Genomic DNA, 22330 nt, shown 5'->3' on the forward strand with positions numbered 1-22330 from the left:
TGGAATGAAGTGGGCGGGCATCGGGAGGCCACTATGGCACGGGGCAAGCACTATGGGCAGTCTATCTGAAGTGTACCTGGTGTATAAGACGACCCCCCACTTGGAGGCATATTTTTCAGGGCCAAAAAATCGTCTTATACGCCGGCAAATACGGTATATATATATATGTATGCATTTAATTAGCATCCAGATCTAGAAAGTCCCTCAAGTCCCTTCAAAGTCAGTATTAACCTATATTTTGAGCAAATTTCTTATGGTATACTTCAGTTGAATCAATGAAAGGAAAGATTTGATAAAACACAAAGTATTATTTGAATGTTCTTAATTTTATTCTAAGATGTTAAGTTAGTTTGACTGTTTTCTTCTTGAATCCCTTGAAAATAGATTATAGAAAGAGTTACTAATTACTAAGACTTGTTGATTTAGTAACTGTCATGTTATATTTTGTTTCCTTAATGTGTTCACGGATTTTGTGGTATTTGTTTGTATAATTTTTATAAAAGTATAATAAATGATGGTTGTGAAATTTTAGGGAAGTGTTACACATTATTAATACAAGTGCTAAAAGTTCAGTAGATTTTAGTTTTCTGTGTATATAGTTTGTGCTAAACATTCATTTTTCATGGATGCCTTGGTTTTTAATTCTTGCTGAATGTGTTATAGCGGTCTCCAAAGAAGTACTTACTTTTTTGCCTTGAACTGAGGAAAGTACATATTGATTCATTAACAATTTGACAGTTGAAGATTTAGGTTGCTCTCTGTGGCACATATTGTTTTGTCCTCCAAACCTTTCTGTTATATGTCCTGATGAGTCTAAATTTATTTCAGATAGACTCATCACCTAATTTTGCTTTTGTTTGCAACACGAACATGTCATGATACAATATAAAAAATGATAATAATTATATGACATGGATTGCTTGAGGTTGGAGGAATCCCATCCTGGGGGCTCCATCAATCCTGAGCATACAGAGGGATTCGGTGAGTCAGTGTCCCAGCATACCTGTAAAATATTCACAGTATGTGCTACATCAAACAGGTTGTGTGTGGCCCTGATGTAAAATGCCTAAAGGGTATCTTTAAATGTTGATAAAAGTGACTGATAGCATGTTTTGATAATATGATAATTTTGTTTGATTATCTTGCTAGTGTATATTGATAATGACATAGCTAGCATTTTAATTAGTCTTATTAATTCATGTCATGTTTTCAGATTGGATCTGGTTCCTCTCGTCTTGGAACAGCTGCAACTATTAAAGGTCAGCATGATCTAACTTGAAAGTTGACTGACTTTCTGTTTCATTTTTGGTTGTAATAAAGATAACTGAGTACTGTTTAATTCACATGTAATGAAAAATCATTCTTGAAAGCTTTTTGTAGATAAAATCATATATCTTGTATTAAAGATTACTGGATTTAAATTGTGTCCCCTTTTCATCATCCAAATTTCACAAATGTATTTGAACATTTGCATTACATTGCATAAATTGTAAATTTTAATCTGTAAGAAAGTTCCTCGCTCTGAAGGAAAATACTTTCATGGATTTTGGTGAGGTTTGTGGAAAACTGAGTAATTTATTGTGAAACTGTTAAATTGGGTGCAAATGAGACACTAAAAAAAGGAAAAGTGTTTTTCTGTACATCTATTTCAGATAAATTCATATTATTTTTACCCTGTAATATTTTAGCTTACTAATTTGCCCTGGGAAAGAAATTTATGTTGTTTCAAGTTATTACATAGTTTTTGTTTCTTTTTTTTCTTCTTTTTTTAATTTTATTGGGGAACAGCTGTGGTCATTGGTTACACATTGCTTTCGTGCTACAGTGGCATAGTTGACTCTTTCAAGGAGGGTGCAGCTCACAGTGGCCCATGCGGGGATCGAACCAGCAACCTTGGTGTTATCAGCACCATGCTCTAACCGACTGAGCTAACTGATCACCCCTTCATTTCTTTTTAAAAACTTCATTTTAAAGAAGTAGTTTTAATAGCTAACAATATGAAGCTTTCCATATTATTTGATTTATAGTGCTATGAGAATAATTATGAGATCTGATAGTCTGTGATACTTCCCATTAGTTCAATGCATCTTCCATTATTATAATCCTTGATATACAAAAACTGTTTTAGTAGATGTAGTATATGGTAAACTACAATAGTATAGAAGATATCTACTATATTCCTTGATATCCTTGTTATGCTGCAGTATACAGTCTTTTCTTTTAATATAATGACTTCTCATGTTTCTTTTAACTTTGTAGGCGATACAGACACTGCTAAGACTTCTGACGATATCAGCTTAAGCCTGGGCCAGAGCTCTAGTCTTTGTAAGGAAGGAAGTGAAGAACAAGGTAAGAACATTATACTTCACAGTGATATGGTATATTGTGGTGACCAGTTTGTAGAATATGCAGCTTATATTTTGGCAGAGGTTTATAATAATTAATAAGGTATTTTTAAGAAACATTAAAATAAAATTATTTACTAGGATAACAATAATAGTGTTATAAGTATTTTGATGTTTCTGGAATTCAATTATACATGTTCTGCCAATTAAACATGGAGAAAAAAACTTCATGAGCATATGCTGTGAGTATGAGATGGGAGATAAGAATCTGCTATTCCTCTAGTTGGTCAGAGCTTATTGATAACCTGGTGTGTTATTTTCCATCCAGTATGAGCTCTAAATGCAACTGCTTCATATCTTGCCCAACAATATGTTTTAACAGAGAAATAACTTGCTGTTGGAGTTTCTGAGAAACTGAATGTGTGCCTCCAACATGCTGCCTCTTATAGCAGATTTTTAATAGAAATATTGGCTTTCAATGATTTTTTTCTCTTCTGTTCAACTCCATTATAAATGAATATTTTGGATTTTTTTGGGGTTTTTTTTTTGTTTGTTTTTCAAGAACTGCCATATTTTCACATTTGATTATTTTTTTTTTTAAAGATTTTTATTGGTGGAGGGGAGCAGCTCTGGGGAAGGGAAACAGACAAGTTGCTGTCCTTTTGTTCTTCAGTCTAGTTGTGGAGGACATTGCTTCACTGGCCCATGTTGGTATTATCATTGTTCCCTTCCCGGATGAGGCAGTCGCTTGCCGGCCTCTGGACTGCCGCTCACAGCAGCTCTTGGCAGCTTATACCGGCTGCTGGCCGCACACGCTGGCTGCCAGCCCCACATAGTAGTTTATGGCAGCCCAGTACAACAGGAGCTACAGCCTACGCTGTCACCGGCGATTCATAGCAGCCCAGCTCCAGCTCTAGCTGTTGTTCACCATCTTAGCTGTAGAGGGCAGTGTCACAGGCCCTCATGTGGGATCAGAACTGGGGCTCTGATGCTCAGAGATGGCGTCCCAAGCCAGCTCTTAACCAACGCGCCAGTTGGCCGGCCCTCCCATTTGATTTTTAATTTTCGAGCATGAATGGATGGGTATGTCATCCCTGTTTTCTAGTAGAGATTATCCCATGTTATATAATCGGTGAGACAGATAATTGTCTTCCTATTCCCAGCCTGTTGTTTTTATTAGCTTGTGGGTGATGTTTGGTAGGCAGGCAGGCCGATAAATTTCCTGTACTTATTTATGAAGTTACAAATAGATCACTAAATTATGACATTTCCCCATTCATTTAATGTTTTACCCAGGTCCAGTTCTTACAAGCATATTTTGTTACTGGTACTTCAAGTTTTAAGTTTATCACTGTAACTCGGCCTGTGTTGAATTGTAGTACCCCACCATTGTTTATTTGCTTTTGTGGACTACCCCTGCCAACCTATCCCTCCCCGCTAAAAAACCCCTAAACATACTGTATGATGTGGAAACTATTTTCTTATAAAAAGTAAAGGTGAACTGATCAGTTTGAGAATTATAGTATCCCGTTTTGTAACATGTCATTATCAAAATGTCTCAAAAAGTAGGTAATCTTAGAGGGTCTAGTGCCATTGCATTTAGCAGTCACATATATTTTATATCTGGAAAGTACCATGTCCAGTCAAGAATTTTGTAGTGTGGTAGGTTAGGAATTAAATACACACCGAACCTTCACAAAGATACACATTGACATAGATAATTATGTCTAACATCCACTGAGTACATGCTGCTACTATGTAGGTTAGGGGTCAACACACTTTTTCTATAAATGGTCAGATAGCTTTGTAGGCCATATGGTGTCTCTTACAACTACTCGACTCTGCTGTTGTAGAGTGAAAGGGACCATAAATAACACATACATGAGTGGGCATGGCTGTGTTACACTAAAACTTTATTTACAGAAACAGGCAGATGTCCGATTTGGCTCCATGGGCCTTGGTTTGTAAAGCCCTGGTTTAGGTCTTCTTTTAAGCACTTTATACACATTCACCCAGTTAATCTTTGATGTAAACATTTGATGTTAATACTATTATTATTCTCATTTTACAGATGAACCTATGGCTTAGAGAGAAGTTATAAGAAACTTGCCCAAAGTCACACAGCTACAAAGTGGCAGTCCTGTAATTGAAATCTAGTTTTGAATTATGCTTTTAATGCTGTACTATTACTACTTTCATATGGAATTGTAAGTTTAAATAGAGTGGTCGAGGGAAAGCCTCACTGAGAGCAAAGCTCTAAAGGAGGTGAAGGAGTAAGCTATCGGGATATTGGGGAGTTGGGGGCTCCTTCCAAGCAGAGATAACAGCACAGGCAAAAGTCCTAAAGTAGGAACAGTCATGTCAGGCTTGAGAAGTAGTGTGGCTGCTGTGGAGTAAGTGAGGGGACAAATTATATAGTTTTGTAAGCCATTTTAAAGATTTTGGTTCTAATTTCCAGTGAGATGAGGAACTGCTGAAGGTTTTGGAGCAGAAGAGTGTCATGATGTGTGTTATATTTTAGCAGAATCACTTGACTCCTATGTTGAGAATATATTAAAAGGGAGCAAAGGCTGAAGCAGGGAGCTCAGTTAGCAGATTATTGTAATAATCCAGGATACAGATTAGGGTAGTGAGAAGTAATCTGACAGTGTGTGTAGAAGATATTGAGAGGATATGTTGATGTGGATGGATTTGGATATATCGTGTGTGAGAAACAGTAGTTGTGGGTGACTCCTAAGGTGTTTGGGTTAAGCAGTGAGGAGGATGAAGTCCCTGTTAACTGGAAGGGGGAAGACTGAGAAGCAGCAGTAGGGCTAGGGAGGGCAAGGAGGAGGAGGAGGACAGGGGGTTCAGTCTGGGCATATCTGGTATGAGATGCTGTTACACCTCTAAGCAGCAATAATTACTAGATAATTAGGTCTGGATTTCAGGTAAGAAGTTTGGGTTGAGGTTTTAAATTTAGGCGTTTTCAGTGTGTAAATGCAAAAAAAAAAATTCAGTCATGTTAGCTGTGGGGTTGTGTTTTCATGAAGTTAATAAACTAACAGGGCAAGCCTGCATGGTTTGCCAGCTGGGAGTTTAGGTGGCCTGGATCCCTGATCCAAATCTATGTTAGTCTTGGCTATGGTTTGGCACCACCTAGTGGCAATTGTTCATTCGCGCTTAAATGTCAGTTGGAGCTCTTTTGATTCTCTGGATGGTTTGGATTTATATGACAATGACCTTTAGCCAGTTGGTTAGCAGTTAGTTGATTAGCTGCCACTGGTTTTATCAACACGATTCAGGATTTTGGGAGAAAACTGAGCTTGTGGGGATGTGTGCTCTCCATTTTCACTTCTGAGAAGTGATATCTACAGTTCCCTTCCCCAGCCTCACTCATGTCTTCCCTACTCAAGATCAGAACTTGAGCCCATCCCCATAGGAGTACTGGTGCTGGGGAGAAGATAGGGAACTAGATATAAGTATTTCTGAATTTTAGTTATCATGGGGCCAGAAAAATGGATGAGTTTTCTACACAAAAGAGAATGTAGACAGAAAAATGAAAACTTCCAAGGACTGAGGTTGGAGCCACTCCAGTTTAATAAGTCCAGAAGACTGCGTATAACCACTGGTGAGGTAGAAGGCAAACCAAGAGGGTGATAGCCAGTGTTTCAGAGAGAGTGACATGATCGGTTTTGTCATCTGTTGCTGATGGGTCAAGAAATATGAGACTGAGACTTGACCATTGGGTTTAACAGAGTAGAGGCTGTTGATGACCTTGATAAGCATCTTACTGGAGTGGGATTAGAATATGTGTAATAGAGAATTAGAGGAGAACTGAAAGTGAATATAGACTGTTCTTTTGAATTTAGGTAAAGGGTATCAGAGATATAAGGTGAGAGTAGGGGAAGTGAGGATAAAGGAGATTTAGATTTTGTAAGAATATGTGGGAGAAATAACAGCTTGTTTTTTATAATTGATGGGGATGATTCAGAAGAGAGGAGGAAAATATAATTTTTGTTTATAAAAGTAATATACATTAATTTTAGAAAATACAGGTAAGTATGAAGAAGAGAATAATGCACACTTCTGCCACTGAGGTACTGTTGTTAGTATGTTTTTGGTGTATCACTTTAAAAAAATTTTTTTCCTTGTGATATAATTCACATACCATAAAATTCACCCTTCTAAAGTATACAATTTAGTGGTTTTTAGTATATTCACAAGGTTATGCACCCATCACCACTATCTAATTCCAGAACATTTGCATTACCCCTAAAAGGAAACCCAGACCCATAATATTTCCCATTTCTTTTTCTTCACCCAGCTCCTGGCAACCACTAATCTATTTTTTATCTCTATGTATTTGCCTATTTTGGACATTTCATGTAAATAGAATTATATAATAAGTGACTTTTTGTGTCTGGCTTCTTTCACTTGGCATGTTGTTGCATGTATTAGAACTTTATTCCTTTTATGGCTAAATATGGTGTGTTACTTTTAACATTCCTACAAACATGCACATATACCCTAGTATTCTTTGCAACTCTTACAGATTGGCATAATACTTTTTACATAGTACCATCTTTTTCACTTAGATATTTTCTCATATTGTTACATAATCTTTGAAAACATTTTTATGGTCTGCTTGATGTTATTAATAGACATCATAATTTATTCAACCTTTGTTTTCATTGGAGATTTTTATACTCTTTGTGTTTTAAAAAGTTTTATAACAACCTGAGAAGAACTTTTTTTTGATAAAACCATGTATACATATCTGATTTTATTCTTCAGCAGCAATTTCTAGAAATAGATTACTGATCATGGTGACTATACTTTTGAATGACTTTTGGCTATGTTGCCAGACTGCTTTACAGAAGGTTAACTAACCAGTTTGCACTGCCATGAGCAGTATGTGAACATGCCTTTCTTATCCTCGACACCACTATTACAATCACTGGAAAAAAATTGAATTATATGAAAAATTGTATTTCTGTGTATTGATTTGAGCTTTCCTTTGACTACATTGCTACCAGTAAGAAAAATGTTTAAGAAAGCATATTTATTTGAAAATTTCCTAAAACCACCTGAAGTTAAACTTTTTATGGTATACTTATTTAGCAACATTGAAAAAAGTGCACAGGTATTAAAGCAAGTTTGGCTGTGTCTTTTAAAATAAAAAATTGAAATTTCTGCTTTATTAATGTCTTAGAAGAGAGTTGGTTTTGGTTGTTAGCATTTTTTTTAAAAGTCTTTTTGGGTTTTTTTTTTAAGATTTTATTGGGGAATTGGGGAGGGGACCAGCCAAGTTGTCGTCCTTCAGTCTTAGCTGTGGAGGGCGCAGCTAGCTCAGCTCCAAGTCCAGGCGCCATCCGGCTGCCCGGCAGTTTGTGGCCGCTCAGTTCAAGGTGCTGTGTTCAATCTTAGTTGCGGGTGGGTGTAGCCACCATCTCATGCGGGAGTCCAACTGGCAACCTTGTTGTTAAAAGCACATGCTGAGCCATCCTACCACCTGTTGGCAGCTCAGCTCTGGCGCAGCTCACTGGCCCATGTGGGAATCGAACCGGTGACCCTGTTGCTCAGAGCTCGCGCTCTTAACCAACTGAGCCACTTGGCTGGCCCTAAAAAGTCTTTTGTTATGTATTAGAATTAGTGATTTTCAGCTACTTGTTCAGTTTTTATTCTATAAAATTCATAACCTTGAAATATGATAGCATACCATTCTGTAGTTCCTTATTAGAGATATATAGAGAGTTTTTAGAAATAACTATAATTTCATACTATAAAAAAGTGAGTAGAGTGCTAACTTTTAAATTTTGGTATTTATAGAATACAGGAACTCAAGTATAGTGACAGCTGTTTTGGACAAATGACTTTAAAACGTAAGATAAAGCCTAATAGGTCATTTGTAAATCACAGTTTATATGGTATATTCTAGAGACTGTGTAAGTTTTTAATTATTTAGATCTAATCTAGATTTATATTTTTTAAAAGTACATAAACATTTCTAATTCTTATTATATGTTAATCTCGGAGAGAAATGTATGCTTTTATTGTTGAGATTCTACTGGGAAGAGTCTGACTTAACTACAGAATCTATTCTATTTTTTCTACGCAGTTATGATAAATAAGAATATTTCTTTTTGTTGAACTAACAGCAGATTCAACCATCCTTATCTGTCAAAAAAGTGTATAAAAATCAGCTGTTGTTTGGTTGTCAAGCTATATTTCAAGATAAATTATGTTGGTAGGTAGGTAGATGGATTTATTTATGTCTGCATATATAGTATATGTGGTAAATCAAGTCACTAATCACTGCCCTAAATGGAGGGTTAAAGGTATAGTCTTACAGATGAAAATAAGGGGATATGTATTTTTTTCACGAAGCATTTTGTAATTGTTGTATCAACGATGAAACAAGAAAATGCAGTATTTTGCCTCGTAATTATTGTTTTAATCTTTTCAATCATTATGAACATCAAGATATCTTGTATCATTATTCATTATGTCATACCTTGTTTAAGCATTGGTCAGCTTTTGATTTTTTTTTCCTGTTTCTGATGACTAGGTTTTTGTTGATTTGTAAAATAATCATTAGTTTTTCAAAAAGATTTTTGTATTGTGTTAGTGAAGTAAAATAATGATAGTTACCATTAGTTGTGTCGGGCACTATGCTAAACAATGTATGCCATAACTCAGTTATTCCATGGTACCAACGTACTGCATTGATACTGCATTTTACACATGAGAAAACAGAGGCTGAGAAAGATAACCCAAGGTTACCCAGTTAGTAAGTTAGAGACAGAACTCACATAAAAATCCAGGTCCATTTTAAATATAATCCTTTGTTGCCTCTTGTTCTATTGTTAGTCTGTAGAACCTTTTCTGAGGCTATTAGTTCACTCTAGTCAGTAGAATGCTTTCTTTGTGCAGCTGTGAAATAGAAACCAGCTCTTTGGAATAACTAGCCAACTGTTATTCAGTGAACTACTTGAGAAATTGTTTATACTTGATTTACTCTATGCTGCGAATTCTTTCCATTGTTAAATGGTAGAAAAGCAGATCATAGATTTGTGTTAACATTTCCAAATATGTGTTTGAAACAGATTTGGCAGCTGATCGGAAGCTCTTCCGTCTGGTCTCCAATGATTCCTTCATCTCCATTCAGCCTTCCTTATCCTCTTGTGGACAGGACTTACCACGGGATTGCAATGACAAAGTGAGCCAGACAAGTCACAGCCATCACCACCATGTCGATCAATCTCTGTCCAGCGCCTGTGACACAGAAGTAGCTTCTCTTGTTCCTTTACATTCACATTCTTACAGGAAAGATCACCGGCCGCGCGGTGTACCACGGACTTCTAGCTCTGCTGTGGCTTTTCCAGATACTTCCCTGAATGACTTCCCGCTGTATCAGCAAAGACGTGGGTTAGATCCAGTTAGTGAGTTAGAATCTTCCAAGCCTCATTCTGGATCCAAAGAATCATTGGTGGAAAATTCTTGTTTATCTGGGGAATTCCAGCTTGTTGGTGAGCTGAAAAACAGTCATTCTCAGCCACCTACAAAAAGTGGGAAGAGCAAACCTTTGAAAGCGGAGAAAAGCATGGACAGCTTGAGGAGCCTAAGCACACGGAGTAGTGGGTCAACAGAGAGTTACTGCAGTGGAACGGACCGTGATACAAACAGCACTGTCAGCAGCTATAAGAGTGAACAGACCAGCTCAACTCACATAGAGAGCATCTTGTCAGAGCATGAGGAGTCTCCTAAAGCAGGAAAGAAAAGCGGTAGGAAAAAAGAGGGCTGTGCTGACCCAGAGGACAAGAGTAGCTGTACCAGTGACAAAAGGACTAGTAGTGAAAAGACTGCTTTGGAAGTGAGTACAAATAGTGGGGTTCAAGATGCTAAGGATTCCAATACCTCCAATGACACGCACAATCAGAGAGGTCTCAGCACCTCTGCATCTGAAGAAGCCAATAAAAATCCCCATGCAAATGAATTTACTTCGCAGGGGGACGGATCACTTGGGCAAACTGCTGAAAACAAAGAGGAGCAGAGTGATAAGCCCGCTGTTTCCGTGGACTCAGAAGTTGGGAAAGACATTGGTGGGAAGCAAAAGGAAGGGGACGTTCGACCCAAATCCTCTAGCTTAATCCACCGGACAGCCTCTGCCCATAAGTCAGGCAGGAGGCGGACAGGGAAAAAACGGGCCAGCAGTTTTGATTCAAGTCGGCATAGGGACTATGTTTCCTTCCGAGGTGTTTCAGGTACCAAGCCCCACAGTGCTATATTCTGTCATGATGAGGACTCTAGTGACCAAAGCGACTTGAGCAGAGCATCGAGTGTTCAATCTGCTCACCACTTCAGCAGCGATAGCTCTTCTAGCACCACTTCGCATTCGTGTCAGTCTCCTGAGGGCCGATACAGTGCTCTAAAGACCAAACATGTCCCTAAAGAGAGGGGTACTGACTCTGGGCACACACACAAATCTCATTTGGGTCCTGAAGGAACTGGCAAAAAGCGGGCAACACGTCGGACTTCCAGCACAAATAGTGCCAAGACTCGAGCCCGAGTCCTGAGCTTGGACAGTGGCACAGTAGCATGTTTGAATGACTCCAACAGGCTCACGGCACCTGAAAGTATAAAACCCTTAACCACTTCAAAATCAGATCTCGAGGCCAAAGAGGGAGAGGTGCTAGATGAGCTGTCTTTATTGGGACGGGCTTCCCAGCTAGAGACGGTCACTCGATCTAGGAATAGCTTGCCAAGCCAGGTTGCATTTCCTGAAGGTGAAGAAGAACAAGATGCAGCCAGTGGAGGTGAGTAAATTACAGGAAGAGATTTCTCCCAAGTCACTGCAGTTATTGCTATACTGATTAGAATAGTGCTCATTAAACTATGCCTTGGGTTAATATCCCCCTTCCCACTCTGTTATTAAAATAGACTTTCTTCCACGAAGGAGATGGTTCTCTTAGAGGTTTTTATATGAACACCAAGAAAATATTTTTCAATTGTATTCTTTGAATATATCAATTTGTTCTTCATGGCATTCACTTGTTTCTAAGCCAGTTGCCACCTGTTAATATTTTACCCAGGAATAACAAAAATTCGTCCTCTTCCTCCTTTGTATAGCAATAGCAACAACAAAAGGTAGAATTTTATTAGGGCACCAAACCATGTTTGGTCATCTCTTACATACTGTGTGCCACTGAATTTTCAGAATGAGATCGCGCAACCTGTTACATAAGATTTTCCCAAATATTACGATAACTCTGACTGTGTACTTTGAAAACTCTTTTATGTCTGTTTCTTTGGTTTTATTTTTTGCTTACTCAGGTTTTAGTCATTAACAATTTATTTTTTCTATAACCTCACACTTTTCTTAAGGTTTATTAAATCGATGTTTGTAATTTATATTGGCATTTAGTATCCATCAATGGATGTATGATGCGCCCTGTGATAATAGTGATGGTGTTTTGGTTAAAGCAATAGCTTATTTATTTCAGGTTTATGGGAAATTGACCAAAATTTGATAGGTGATTTTATATTATTAGTATGTTTGGCAATTATGTTTATTTCAGAGTTGTTTCTTGCTATTTCCTCCTGCTCAGAGTAGTTTGTTTGTTCTGTTCTGGTTACTATGGAATCTGGTTCTTGAGTGAGAAGAATTAAGTTTTCTGTTGCCAGCACTGTAACTTTTTTGTCTTCCACCTCCATTCCCTTTATTCAAGCTTGTATTTTTAGTTTTAAAGCTTTTAGTCTGTTGGTGTAATAACATTCGGTCTCTCATTAAAAGTTAAGCTGAATTTTTTGCTTTCACATTTTGAAACATAAGGAACATGCTTTTTCTCTCAAAGAATTGTAATTTCAAAAGTCTGTATTGTGGTGAACATTCTCTTGTTTTCTTTTGGTACAGTTTCTAACAAAAATTATTTTTTAATAGGAATGTGAAAAAATGATGTTTAGTACCTAAGGAAGAAAATAGTCTATCAAATGTAAATATTGAGAACTAGTTGTATCTGAAGTGACTGTAAACACTTGGTGACAATATAATTAAATTCTCTTGAGTCTTTGATGTGGATATCATTCTGTTATTTATAAAAGCTCTGAAATGCTTTCAGTGACTTCTCACATAAATGGTATCAGATACTTTCATGACATTCAAGAACCTACTGGGTTTTAAAATATAGCTTAATTTTAGTGAACATGCTATGATAGAAAAATATTGCTGTTCTACATATTGTTGAAATTTAAATACTAAAAAAATTGTTCAAGAGCTATAGTAAATTTTTAAGTCTTTGTAATTTTAAAATGTCATTTCCTTTTCACAGGGAATGTGAAGTGTTCTGTTTTTGGGAAAAGTTACAGGGAAGGTCTTAAATACTTTCAGTGAAGACCTTTGACTAATATGAGCTCTTATTTTTCCAGATTCCAGCTTTTATTTTTTTGTGTTCTTATTTTTAAAAAACAAACACATAAACCACTGATTGTTAATAAACAAATACTGAACCAAATATTTCCATGCACTTTGATAGAGTACATAAATGTAATAATCTGTGGGCTGGTAAACATTGTTGACTAAAGGAAGGCACTGTAGGGGCTGTTTTTATTTGAGCATTGTGTTTAGAATCAAAATACGAGCATAACTAAACTGCTTAATTGTGTTGAGGATTTATATTTGGTGGTTTTGATCATATTTTATTATGGGTTTGTTTGGGGTTTTTGGAAAATTAGGCGTAGTGGGAGGGGATGTTTTGATTTTTTTAAATTAAAGTTTATTGGGGTGTCAGTGGTTAGTCAAGTTACATAGGTTTGGATGTTTTGATTCTTATTATTTAAAAATTACATAGCATCTCAGATACTTGGTAACAATTTATTTTAAATTGTTAACAGTTCTTGCAATTTAGGGGAAAGTTTTCTGGGCTATCTAGTCTGCCTTACATACTATACTTCTGAAATGTGTCAACAAAACAGGCTACTGCTTGACCATTCATATGCCTCTGCATAAACCATAAATATATTTTATCCAAATAAATTGGGAAGTTTTGATTAGTTCTCCATCGATTTCTTTTTGTTTTATTTTTAAGCTGAATGGTGTTGGTAGTGTAGAAGGATTGAATTTAGGAAGTACTAATATAAAATGCTACTCTAAAATAGGAGTTAATGTAACAGTGACTTGGAGTCATACGCCCTCTGTAGTCACGGCTCTCGGAAAGCTACTTATCTTCTTTAAGCCTCGGCTTCCTGATATTTCATTGTGTTGATAACAGTATCTATCTCATAGAGTTGTTGTGTATTAAAGGAGTTAGTAAATGTAAAATGCTTAGAACAGTGCCTGGCACATAGAAAACGCGTGCTGCTGTTTCTATTATACAGGGCAGTTTATTATGCTACTCAAATGTATCCTGTTCTTAAAGTAGAAGAAAATTATGAAATATAGAGTGAATTAGAGATATTCTAATTGTGTCATTGTGAAAGTCAACAATAGTAAAAATAAAAATAATATCTGAATTCCTAATTTCTTACGTAATGCCAACAAAAAAACTTTTATAACGTCTAATATAGTAATATGGATTTTAATCTTATTTAGGTAGCAATATGTCATATAACATCTTTTGATAGTCACATAACAAGTAACTTTATATAACTTATCATTAATTATTTTGGTTAAAATTGGATTTCATCAATAATGTTCTGCAATTGCTTAGATAGGAAACAAGTTTTAGATATAAACTAAGATGTTTTCTGTTGTTGCGCTCTTGTGCTGCATAATTTTTTATAATTGTAAAGCATGTCTTCAATAGTTTGACTAATTTTTAAGAATAAAAAGATACAGACAAGTTATGTATGATAGAAAAGTGTTATTTTTCTAGCCTGCATTACTTTGAAAAATTTTTTCTTTTGGGTTATTTAAACTTAACTTACTGCATGATTCAACAGATTGTAAAGAACAACCAGAATGGAAAGGTTTATATTCACTCTATTATTTTTTGTTTTTCTTTTAATTTCTTAACCCCAGTTTTTCTGTTTGAGAAAATTATTTTCAGTGTAATGTTTAGGTTACTATTCTGTATGAAAATAGGATACAACTATAATATTTTTGTATTGGGAACCAAAGAGAATCTTTTGTTAAAGGTATATGATTTTATTCAGCTAAAAGTCAAATCTTTTTTGATAAATAATAAGGGTTTATGCCATACATTTAAATAGAGGTTGGTTATTTTGAAACTAGGTATCATTAAATATTAGGAAGAAAAAATGAAGACCACTGCATAGATAAAAACATGTAAATTGAAGCCTTTGTACTTTACTAAATAGAGGGACTCTAAATTCCAATAAAGTAATTTTCTGATCTCCCACTCAACATGCAAATTAGAAGAAACCAATTAGTAGGCAGTGAAGGGTGCTTATAGAGGCAAAAGTAATGACAGCAGAAGAAAGAAATGGTTAACACTAAAGGAGAAGCTGGAATAACTGTATGACTCAAAGCAGGAGCAGATTGTCTTTTTAATTTTAATTGTTCAAGGATATCATAGTATCATAACTTAATGCTAAATTATGGTATAATACAGTAGTAAATGTATATGTGACTGACACCAGTTTATTAAGGAAAGATTTTATTAGTCTAAACTGGGAGGAAAGACATAAAACCACATAGAACGATGTTCATTAAGTGTAGTAAACAGGTTTGAATGCTTCAGTTACTTGGAAAAATTATCTTCTCTTAAAAAGTATCAAGGAAAGAGGTATTTTACTGATGGGCAAATAGGGGTTTGTATATAGAATCCCCCAAACCAGCCTAATACCTGATTTTGTGTGGTAGGAACAGACATTACAGTATTTTTTTTTCTGGCAGCAGTGTGGTTCTAGATAAAGAATAAAATGGTTACACTTTAATAGAGGTTACACCTCCAATTACTAACTGGATACTCTGGCAAGCCATTAAATCTGTGCCTCAATTTTCTCCATTGTAAAACAGGAATAATAAATGTCTAGGCTTGTCTCGCAGTTAACTATCAGATTCTAATGAGCTTAGATGCATAAAAGTACCTTGTAAATTGTAGATTTATTATGAAAACAAAGATACTGATGCCTTTTAATCATTTGTAAGGAAGTTTCTCTTTTCAAATATATGTCACTTCAATATATACTCTTCATTAATGACCCATTATTATGTGATCTCCTGAAAATACATGCACAGTTGTTTTTGAGTGCAGTTTTCTGGGAGAGGATTGATATCTTTCATCCTATTCCTAAAGGACTTAAAAAGATTAGGAACCACCTATGAAAGTAAGTGATCCTTAAACTATATCTTTTAGGAACGGTTCTGTGTGAATTATGACTCCAGCATGTCATTTAATTATTTGAAAGCATTTCATCTATGCAACTGTATTTGTTTGGCTACCTGAAATTGTGGAAAATACCAATAAGGATATGCAAATTCTCTTTAACTCAAGTCACAGCTAATAATTTTGTTGTTTGCTGTTGTTTGTTGGTTTACTTGTCAAAAGGTAGAGTAGTCCTTTACAGTGTTTCACAGATGGAAATTATTTTAATTCAGAATGAATGCTTAGAAAGTTGTGCAGTAGATTCTTGTTCTTTGGCCTTGCAGAAAATGGCACTTTTGAAACTATTTGTTTCTATGTTAGAACTAAATCTTTGCATGCTGATATTAGCATCATCCTTGGCTGACATGGAAGATAAGAAAGGGAAAAGATGTTTAGATAAAATGGATTTCATACCTAGACTAAAATATTTCTTTTTAAATTTTTTTGCAAAATCATTTAAATGTTTATTTCTTCATATAGTAACTTTATTCTTAAGTAAAATATTTTTACTTTGAAGACTATTTCAGTATATTTCAGAATATTTGCGTATATCTTTTAATTTTGTGAGATATATACATACTTATTTCATATTTTTGTCTTTTTTTTAAGGTCTCATTTCCTACTAGCATTTGCTTCTAATCTGTTTGAGGTACCAAAACACACATTTTCATTTTCATGATCTTCCCAAATATACTCCCTTTTTCCTACATTAAACACTCCCCACTGAAAATAACACCTTTCTTGAGCAGTTTCTTCTAAATTTTTCTTAATTCATTTAATAGCACTTGAGCTATCACAAGATGCCAGCCATAGGAGTATATAACAAGAAAGTAACTTATTACCTATGACTCCTTTCACTAAGCAATCAGCTATATAATTGACATCATTTTTAAGTGGCATCTTATTCTGTACATATTTATGCTCAAACTTTCCAATTTTTCAGGAAGAGTATGGACAACCCTCACATCCTACCTTACCAAATTTTGCTTTTGTGCATCCCAGCCATCCTGAATGTATTTTAGTGCCTTTAATACTTTCCATGTTTTCATTTAGAGTAAAATAAACTGATAAATAAAAGTATTGTTTTAATACTCCCATATGAATATAAATAGTTGTACAAAAATAATTACTGTAGAATGTGTAGGATTTTCCTTAATTCATTGAGATAAATGGGAAGTAACTCCTGAAGTCAGAGGTGTGTCTTGTGGATTGGTTTCTTTTTGATCTTTAAGAATATGCGTAGATCAGATCACAGCTGTCTAAAATGTCTTAGGATATCTGTGCCTTGTGCATGAATTGCCCTTAGGCACCCAGTAAGTGTTTAAACTTATGTCAAAAGTAAAGAACTGAATTATCTGAAGTTCCTTCTTAAAAAGAAATAGGTAACATAAATAAGTGTCTGATAGTTTGTGACTTATACTTTTTTTTAGCTGAGCCATTCTGTCACCTGTTGGCAGCTCAGCAGCAGCTCAGCTCGGGCCAGGAATCGAACCGCTATTGCTCAGAGTGTGCACTCTTGAGCGAGCTCTTAATCATCTTAGCCACTCGGCCGGCCCTGACTTACACTTTTTACCAAAGAAGCTTGCCAAATAGGTGAAAAAATTCTGTGCTTGTCACTCCTTCAATAGAAGAAAATACCGTATTTCCCCATGTATAAGACGCACCCATTTTTGAAAAATTTGGGGTCTAAAAACTGGGTGCGTCTTATACAGTGGTTGTAGATGGTTGTCAAGTCATTTAAGAAGTGTGGCATATCAAATGCCATAGATGGAACTGAGGACAAGGCAATATATGAAGACAGTGATTCGTCATCAGACACAGATGAGGACAAGCTAATGGTTGGGAGTTGTGACAGTGATGAGGAGTTGTATGAATTTTATGATGAATAAAATTTGAGTTCAATAACTTTATGTAATACATTTTTTTTCAAATTTCAGGCCCCAAAATTAAGGTGCATCTTATACATGTGGGCATCTTATACATGGGGAAATACGGTAATACCTAAAGACAAAAAAGCCTATGTCTTTTGGAGGTAGTCCATAAATTTCTAATCACAGTGGATTAATTATGCAAAGAATATTTACTGGTGTAGTCTGGGGAGGGGATAAATGTAAACATTTAAAAGGATGCTTTATTAAAATCAACATCCAAATGGGAGGAAGTGTCTATTGCTAAGCAGAAGAATGATTTGAGAATTAGTAATGCTTTTAAAAGGTCAAGAAGGCCTGTAATAGAATTGAGATCTAAATATGACATTCTTGATTTTGTAATCCATTTCATACTTACTAAAAAAATGAATTTTCATGTGTTTGGAAAGAATATTTCTGTACTAAGTTGACTTCATTCATATTTAGTTTCAAAATAACCTGTGTAAAAATCAAAATGATTCTTAAAATATTTATATCACTAAGAAAAAATTGTTTTAAATTCAAATGGATAGACAACATTTTGTTTATTTAGGAAACTCAAATCAGTCAGTATGGTTTTGTAAAATTTTATGTAGTAATTCTGTTAAGCCATTGTTGTGATTTTCTCATTGTGTATTGGCTTTAATTTGTTCTAAATTTATTGCTTTTGGATTAAATTATGAGTTTCTATACTTTTTTGCTGATACTTGCTTCGTAATGTTGACGGCATCATTGCTGGGGCATAGATTGGAGTAAAGTTTGATAGCAGCAAACTACTTCACGGTTAATAGGTGTTCATGGTGGCTTGAATTGAACATCTAAACTAGTGCCCCCTAGCAGTCAGTGGTGTTTCATCAACGCTGCCAAAGTCGCAGCCCACGAAAGAATGAGATAAGCTCACGGCCTACTCCTCAGCATCAGAAATGAGGCACTGTCATTGCTGCTTTTACTGTCCTCATGAGAGTCAGAAACTAATGCTCCATTCCGCTAGTCGGAACTAACGAATACTGTACTTTCAAGGCCGACTTAATTAAAGCGGGAATAGGGGAATATGGGACTAAATAAATGAAACTTGAAAAAAAAATGTATAACAACAGAGATCTTAAAATAGGAAATTAAGGTTGAAGAGAAGATGGTGATCAAAAACATTATTTTTAAAGAAACAATTCTCTTTAAATAAAGGACTCATACTTTTTTGTATTGATATGAGTAACAGTGTATATATGAAAACCATTTGGTTCAATTAGACAAGTTTCCTTTACCTTCGAGGGTGGGAAGTCAGGGAGAGACAGGCGCAGCTGCTATTTCCATCTCTGACCTAGGCTCCTATTTGACCTAAGTCTGTCTTAATGCAGCAGCACAGGCCAGCGAGGAGGCGGTGTCATTTCGCCGTGAACGCAGCACATTTAGGCGCCAGGCAGTGCGGCGCCGGCACAATGCAGGGAGTAACCCTACCCCTCCTACATTGCTCGTCGGATCTCCCCTAAGGTACGGTATCTTAAAATTCCACCAAGCTTAGCATGCATGTAACAGACGTTTTAACCTGTTCTGTCCGTCCCAAGAAAGCATTTAAAAACCTTTGTGTTTCTTTTTCTTCCAGTTTCTCTCCTGTACTTTTAAGCTCTTTAGGCTTTTTCTGCATGTGACCGTGAGCCTATTGCATTGTGCATGCCTTATGTTGCACTACTAAACAAAATGATCAGCTTGGTTTAGACAATTTTAAATAGAGAAATCACTTTAGGGTAGTTTTAGAAATGTAAGGCCTTAAGTCAGCTTTTCATTTTTTTCCCTACTCCAAATTAATAATATTAATGTAACATCTTTCCCCAACATCTTGACAGCGTTTAATATGAACACATATGGACTGAGTGGTAAGCTTGTTGAGGAATAACAGATAACTGACCTCAACTTTAAGCCAGTTTGATTGTTTTATTTCACTAAAATATATTTTTTTATTTTTCATTGCTTAAAAATTGGTGTCTATTTCATAATCACCAGACCTAGTAAATGACATTAAACTAAAAATTTTAATTTATGGTAAAGTATGGCCAATTTTATATATATATATATATATATATATATATGTACATCTATATAGAATTTCACAGCTTCTATAGTTACTGAACAAAAATATTTTAATTTTTTTCCAGTATGCTAATTAAGAAAGCATATATTTATAATATAAGGAATAATTTTTCATTAAAATTTTAGTAAGTGTTTTATTCTCAGTTGTGTCAAATCTAATGAGTCTATATCTTGAATTAGAAATATAAAAATCTGTTCAAAAGATTTGTACTTTGTTCGAGTCCAACCCGAGCTGAGCAGCCGCTGAGCTGCCAACAGGTAGCAGGATGGCTCAGCTAAAAAAAAAAAAAAAGTTGTGCTTTATTTTAAGTATATAAATATAGGCAAAAATACTCTATGTGCTTGCTTGAGCAGTGCATATGTTATACCATATACTTTTATTAATCTTTGTGTTCAAAAGCACCATTATCCAAATTATTTCCCTATATTTTAATTTGAAATTCAAAAGGGAAAGCATTTGATGAAATAGCTGCTTTTGAATGCATGGTAGATTGGAAGAGAAGCCCCTTCGCTTGTTAAAATCTTGTACTTGAGAGGAGCAAAAACTATTTCTTTATTTTATATTCCTCTGGGATTCTTCTGAATTTTACATTACAATCAGGAACTTCATTTTCATAGGTCATGTTCCTAATTAATTCTGCAGTAATACATACTTCTGTAAAAAATAGCATGAATTAGTTAAACCAGTATTTAAAATATAAAAATGAGAAGGCATCAATCAAAAGACATGTGGTCTAGAAGCCTTTCCTGGGCACCTTTGCTTTTTGTGAGCCCTCCTCTTCTATTTCCCTTCTACCTCTTGTCCTTTGCTCCCTGAAATAACTTTTCCTTCTGCTGATCTATTTGAGGTATAGTCCCAATCTGCAGAAAGAGCTCAGCATTTCATTTTACTTTTTCTATTTTGTGTTTTCTAAACTCTTTGCCCTTTGACTACTTGCCATAGACATCTTTGAGTTTCTAGTCCCTATTGATATTTCTTAATCCTCTTTCTAATCTTCTCTTTTCAGTCTTTATAAATCCTTCCATTCTTTGCCACAAATGAGTCTGCTAGATCGCATTCACCAAACAAATTAGACAAATTAGTTTTTTCCCCCCTTCCTGGTGGAATATTAAAGAACTGTGTTCTAACACCAGCCAGTTATGTAGGATTTCTCCATGTTTTTGTAGGATTTTAAATACATCACCATTCAAATAATGATGTGGTGTGAAATTTATTTGCAAAGGGTTCACAGTAGAATTTTTGGAAAGTAGTGTTCTAGTAGTCAGCATGTAGATATTGTTGAGGTTTCAAGATATTTTCAGTACAAAGATTGTATGTATCTTAAATATTAAATAGGTTGACTTTATCATGGATGAAATAAGATAAAATTTAGCAGTGAGGAATTAGGAAAGACTAATAAAACCACCTTTTTAATTGCATTTCATGTTAATGTAAATACAGGATTGCATGGTCATGCAAAACTTGAAAAATTTGTCAAAAAGAAATGGAATACGTGTGAGAATGCTTTAATTATAATTACTACATAAATACTAGTAAAATCTTCTAACTTATTTTAAACTTTAATGAATAGTTTAAGTAATTGACAATCTAAAAAGCATCTTGGTAAAGTATATGTCTCCAAGGATTGAGAGTGAATCATCAATTTCCCCACAAAGAAAATTTGCATGAATATTTTATACTTGTCAGAATATCCTGTTTCAGAATTATTTTTAAAAGTTTAAAAAAAATTTAATCTAGCCTCATAGGTAGGTTTTGCAGGCCCTTTCCAGTTACTAGAGATAAAGACAAAGTCAAAAATTTAAAAATTTTATAATAATATTAAGAGTTCTACATTTATGTCTATATTTATCAACCTAATTGTGATTTTTTTTTTTAGAACTCTAGTTAATGAGCTGGAATGAAAAGAAATCATTACAGTTTGGGGAAGGAGAAAAGCTTTAGTGTATTAGATTTATTTTTAAAAACATAGGATAGAAAGATCTGTAATCAAAAAGGTCATAGAAATAACTGGGAGTCTGTGATTAGAAATTCATAGGGATCATTTTGTCATGCTCAGGAGTGGATCCACCAAATATTTGTTGTTTGTGTGTACTATGTTCAAGACACTTCTGAGTGTTCTCTGGAATCTGGAGATTAATAGGAATAATGTGATCATATACTCTTAGCGTTTACTCTTAGTTGGGGAGACACATAGAAAGATAACTAACAGTGTAAGTCAGAATGTGTAAAATACTAAATAAGTGGTAAGAAAAGACCAAGACCAACTCTATTTTTCTGTCATTTATATTGGAAATGTTAATTCGTAAGATTGCATGTCAGTGATGCCATTGATAGCTGACAGTTATAGACCTAAATTTCTACCTTTCCTTTTGCTGTGTTGTAAAATAGTTGCTACTTTTTTCAAACTGGTAGTTTTGATATGTAATTGTACTGTAAAGAAAAGATTAATTCTCTTTAATTATTAGCTTAAGGTAGAGTACAACCCTCCAGGAATAGTTTTCCTAACAGTTTCTGCAAAAATGACAGGCTTTTTGTTGTTGAAGGATTTTGGAAACAGGAATTCAAGGAACATACACGTTTTATGACTAGCTTTTGATGTTCAGAACCTTAATATTTACAACCACATAGATTATGGCTAATTTACTTTGTTTCTTTATTCTGGAGCTTTTATTCATTGCCTAATAT

The 22330-nt window shown here is 35.0% G+C and overlaps 1 protein-coding gene across 3 annotated transcripts in view; it reads left to right on the forward strand.

The window, feature by feature from the left end:
• Positions 1-22330, forward strand: part of LOC109376678 (pecanex-like protein 1) — a 122264-nt gene that overhangs the window by 43377 nt on the left and 56557 nt on the right. For all 3 annotated transcript variants that reach the window (XM_019632752.1, XM_019632753.1, XM_019632751.1), the window contains exons 4-6: positions 1214-1259; positions 2260-2349; positions 9434-11143. In XM_019632752.1, the coding sequence (XP_019488297.1) occupies positions 1214-1259; positions 2260-2349; positions 9434-11143 (1846 nt within the window). The remainder of the gene's footprint in view (positions 1-1213; positions 1260-2259; positions 2350-9433; positions 11144-22330) is intronic.

The sequence above is a fragment of the Hipposideros armiger genome, unplaced genomic scaffold, assembly GCF_001890085.2.
Source record: "Hipposideros armiger isolate ML-2016 unplaced genomic scaffold, ASM189008v1 scaffold_1169, whole genome shotgun sequence".
NCBI classification, from domain to species: Eukaryota; Metazoa; Chordata; class Mammalia; order Chiroptera; family Hipposideridae; genus Hipposideros; species Hipposideros armiger.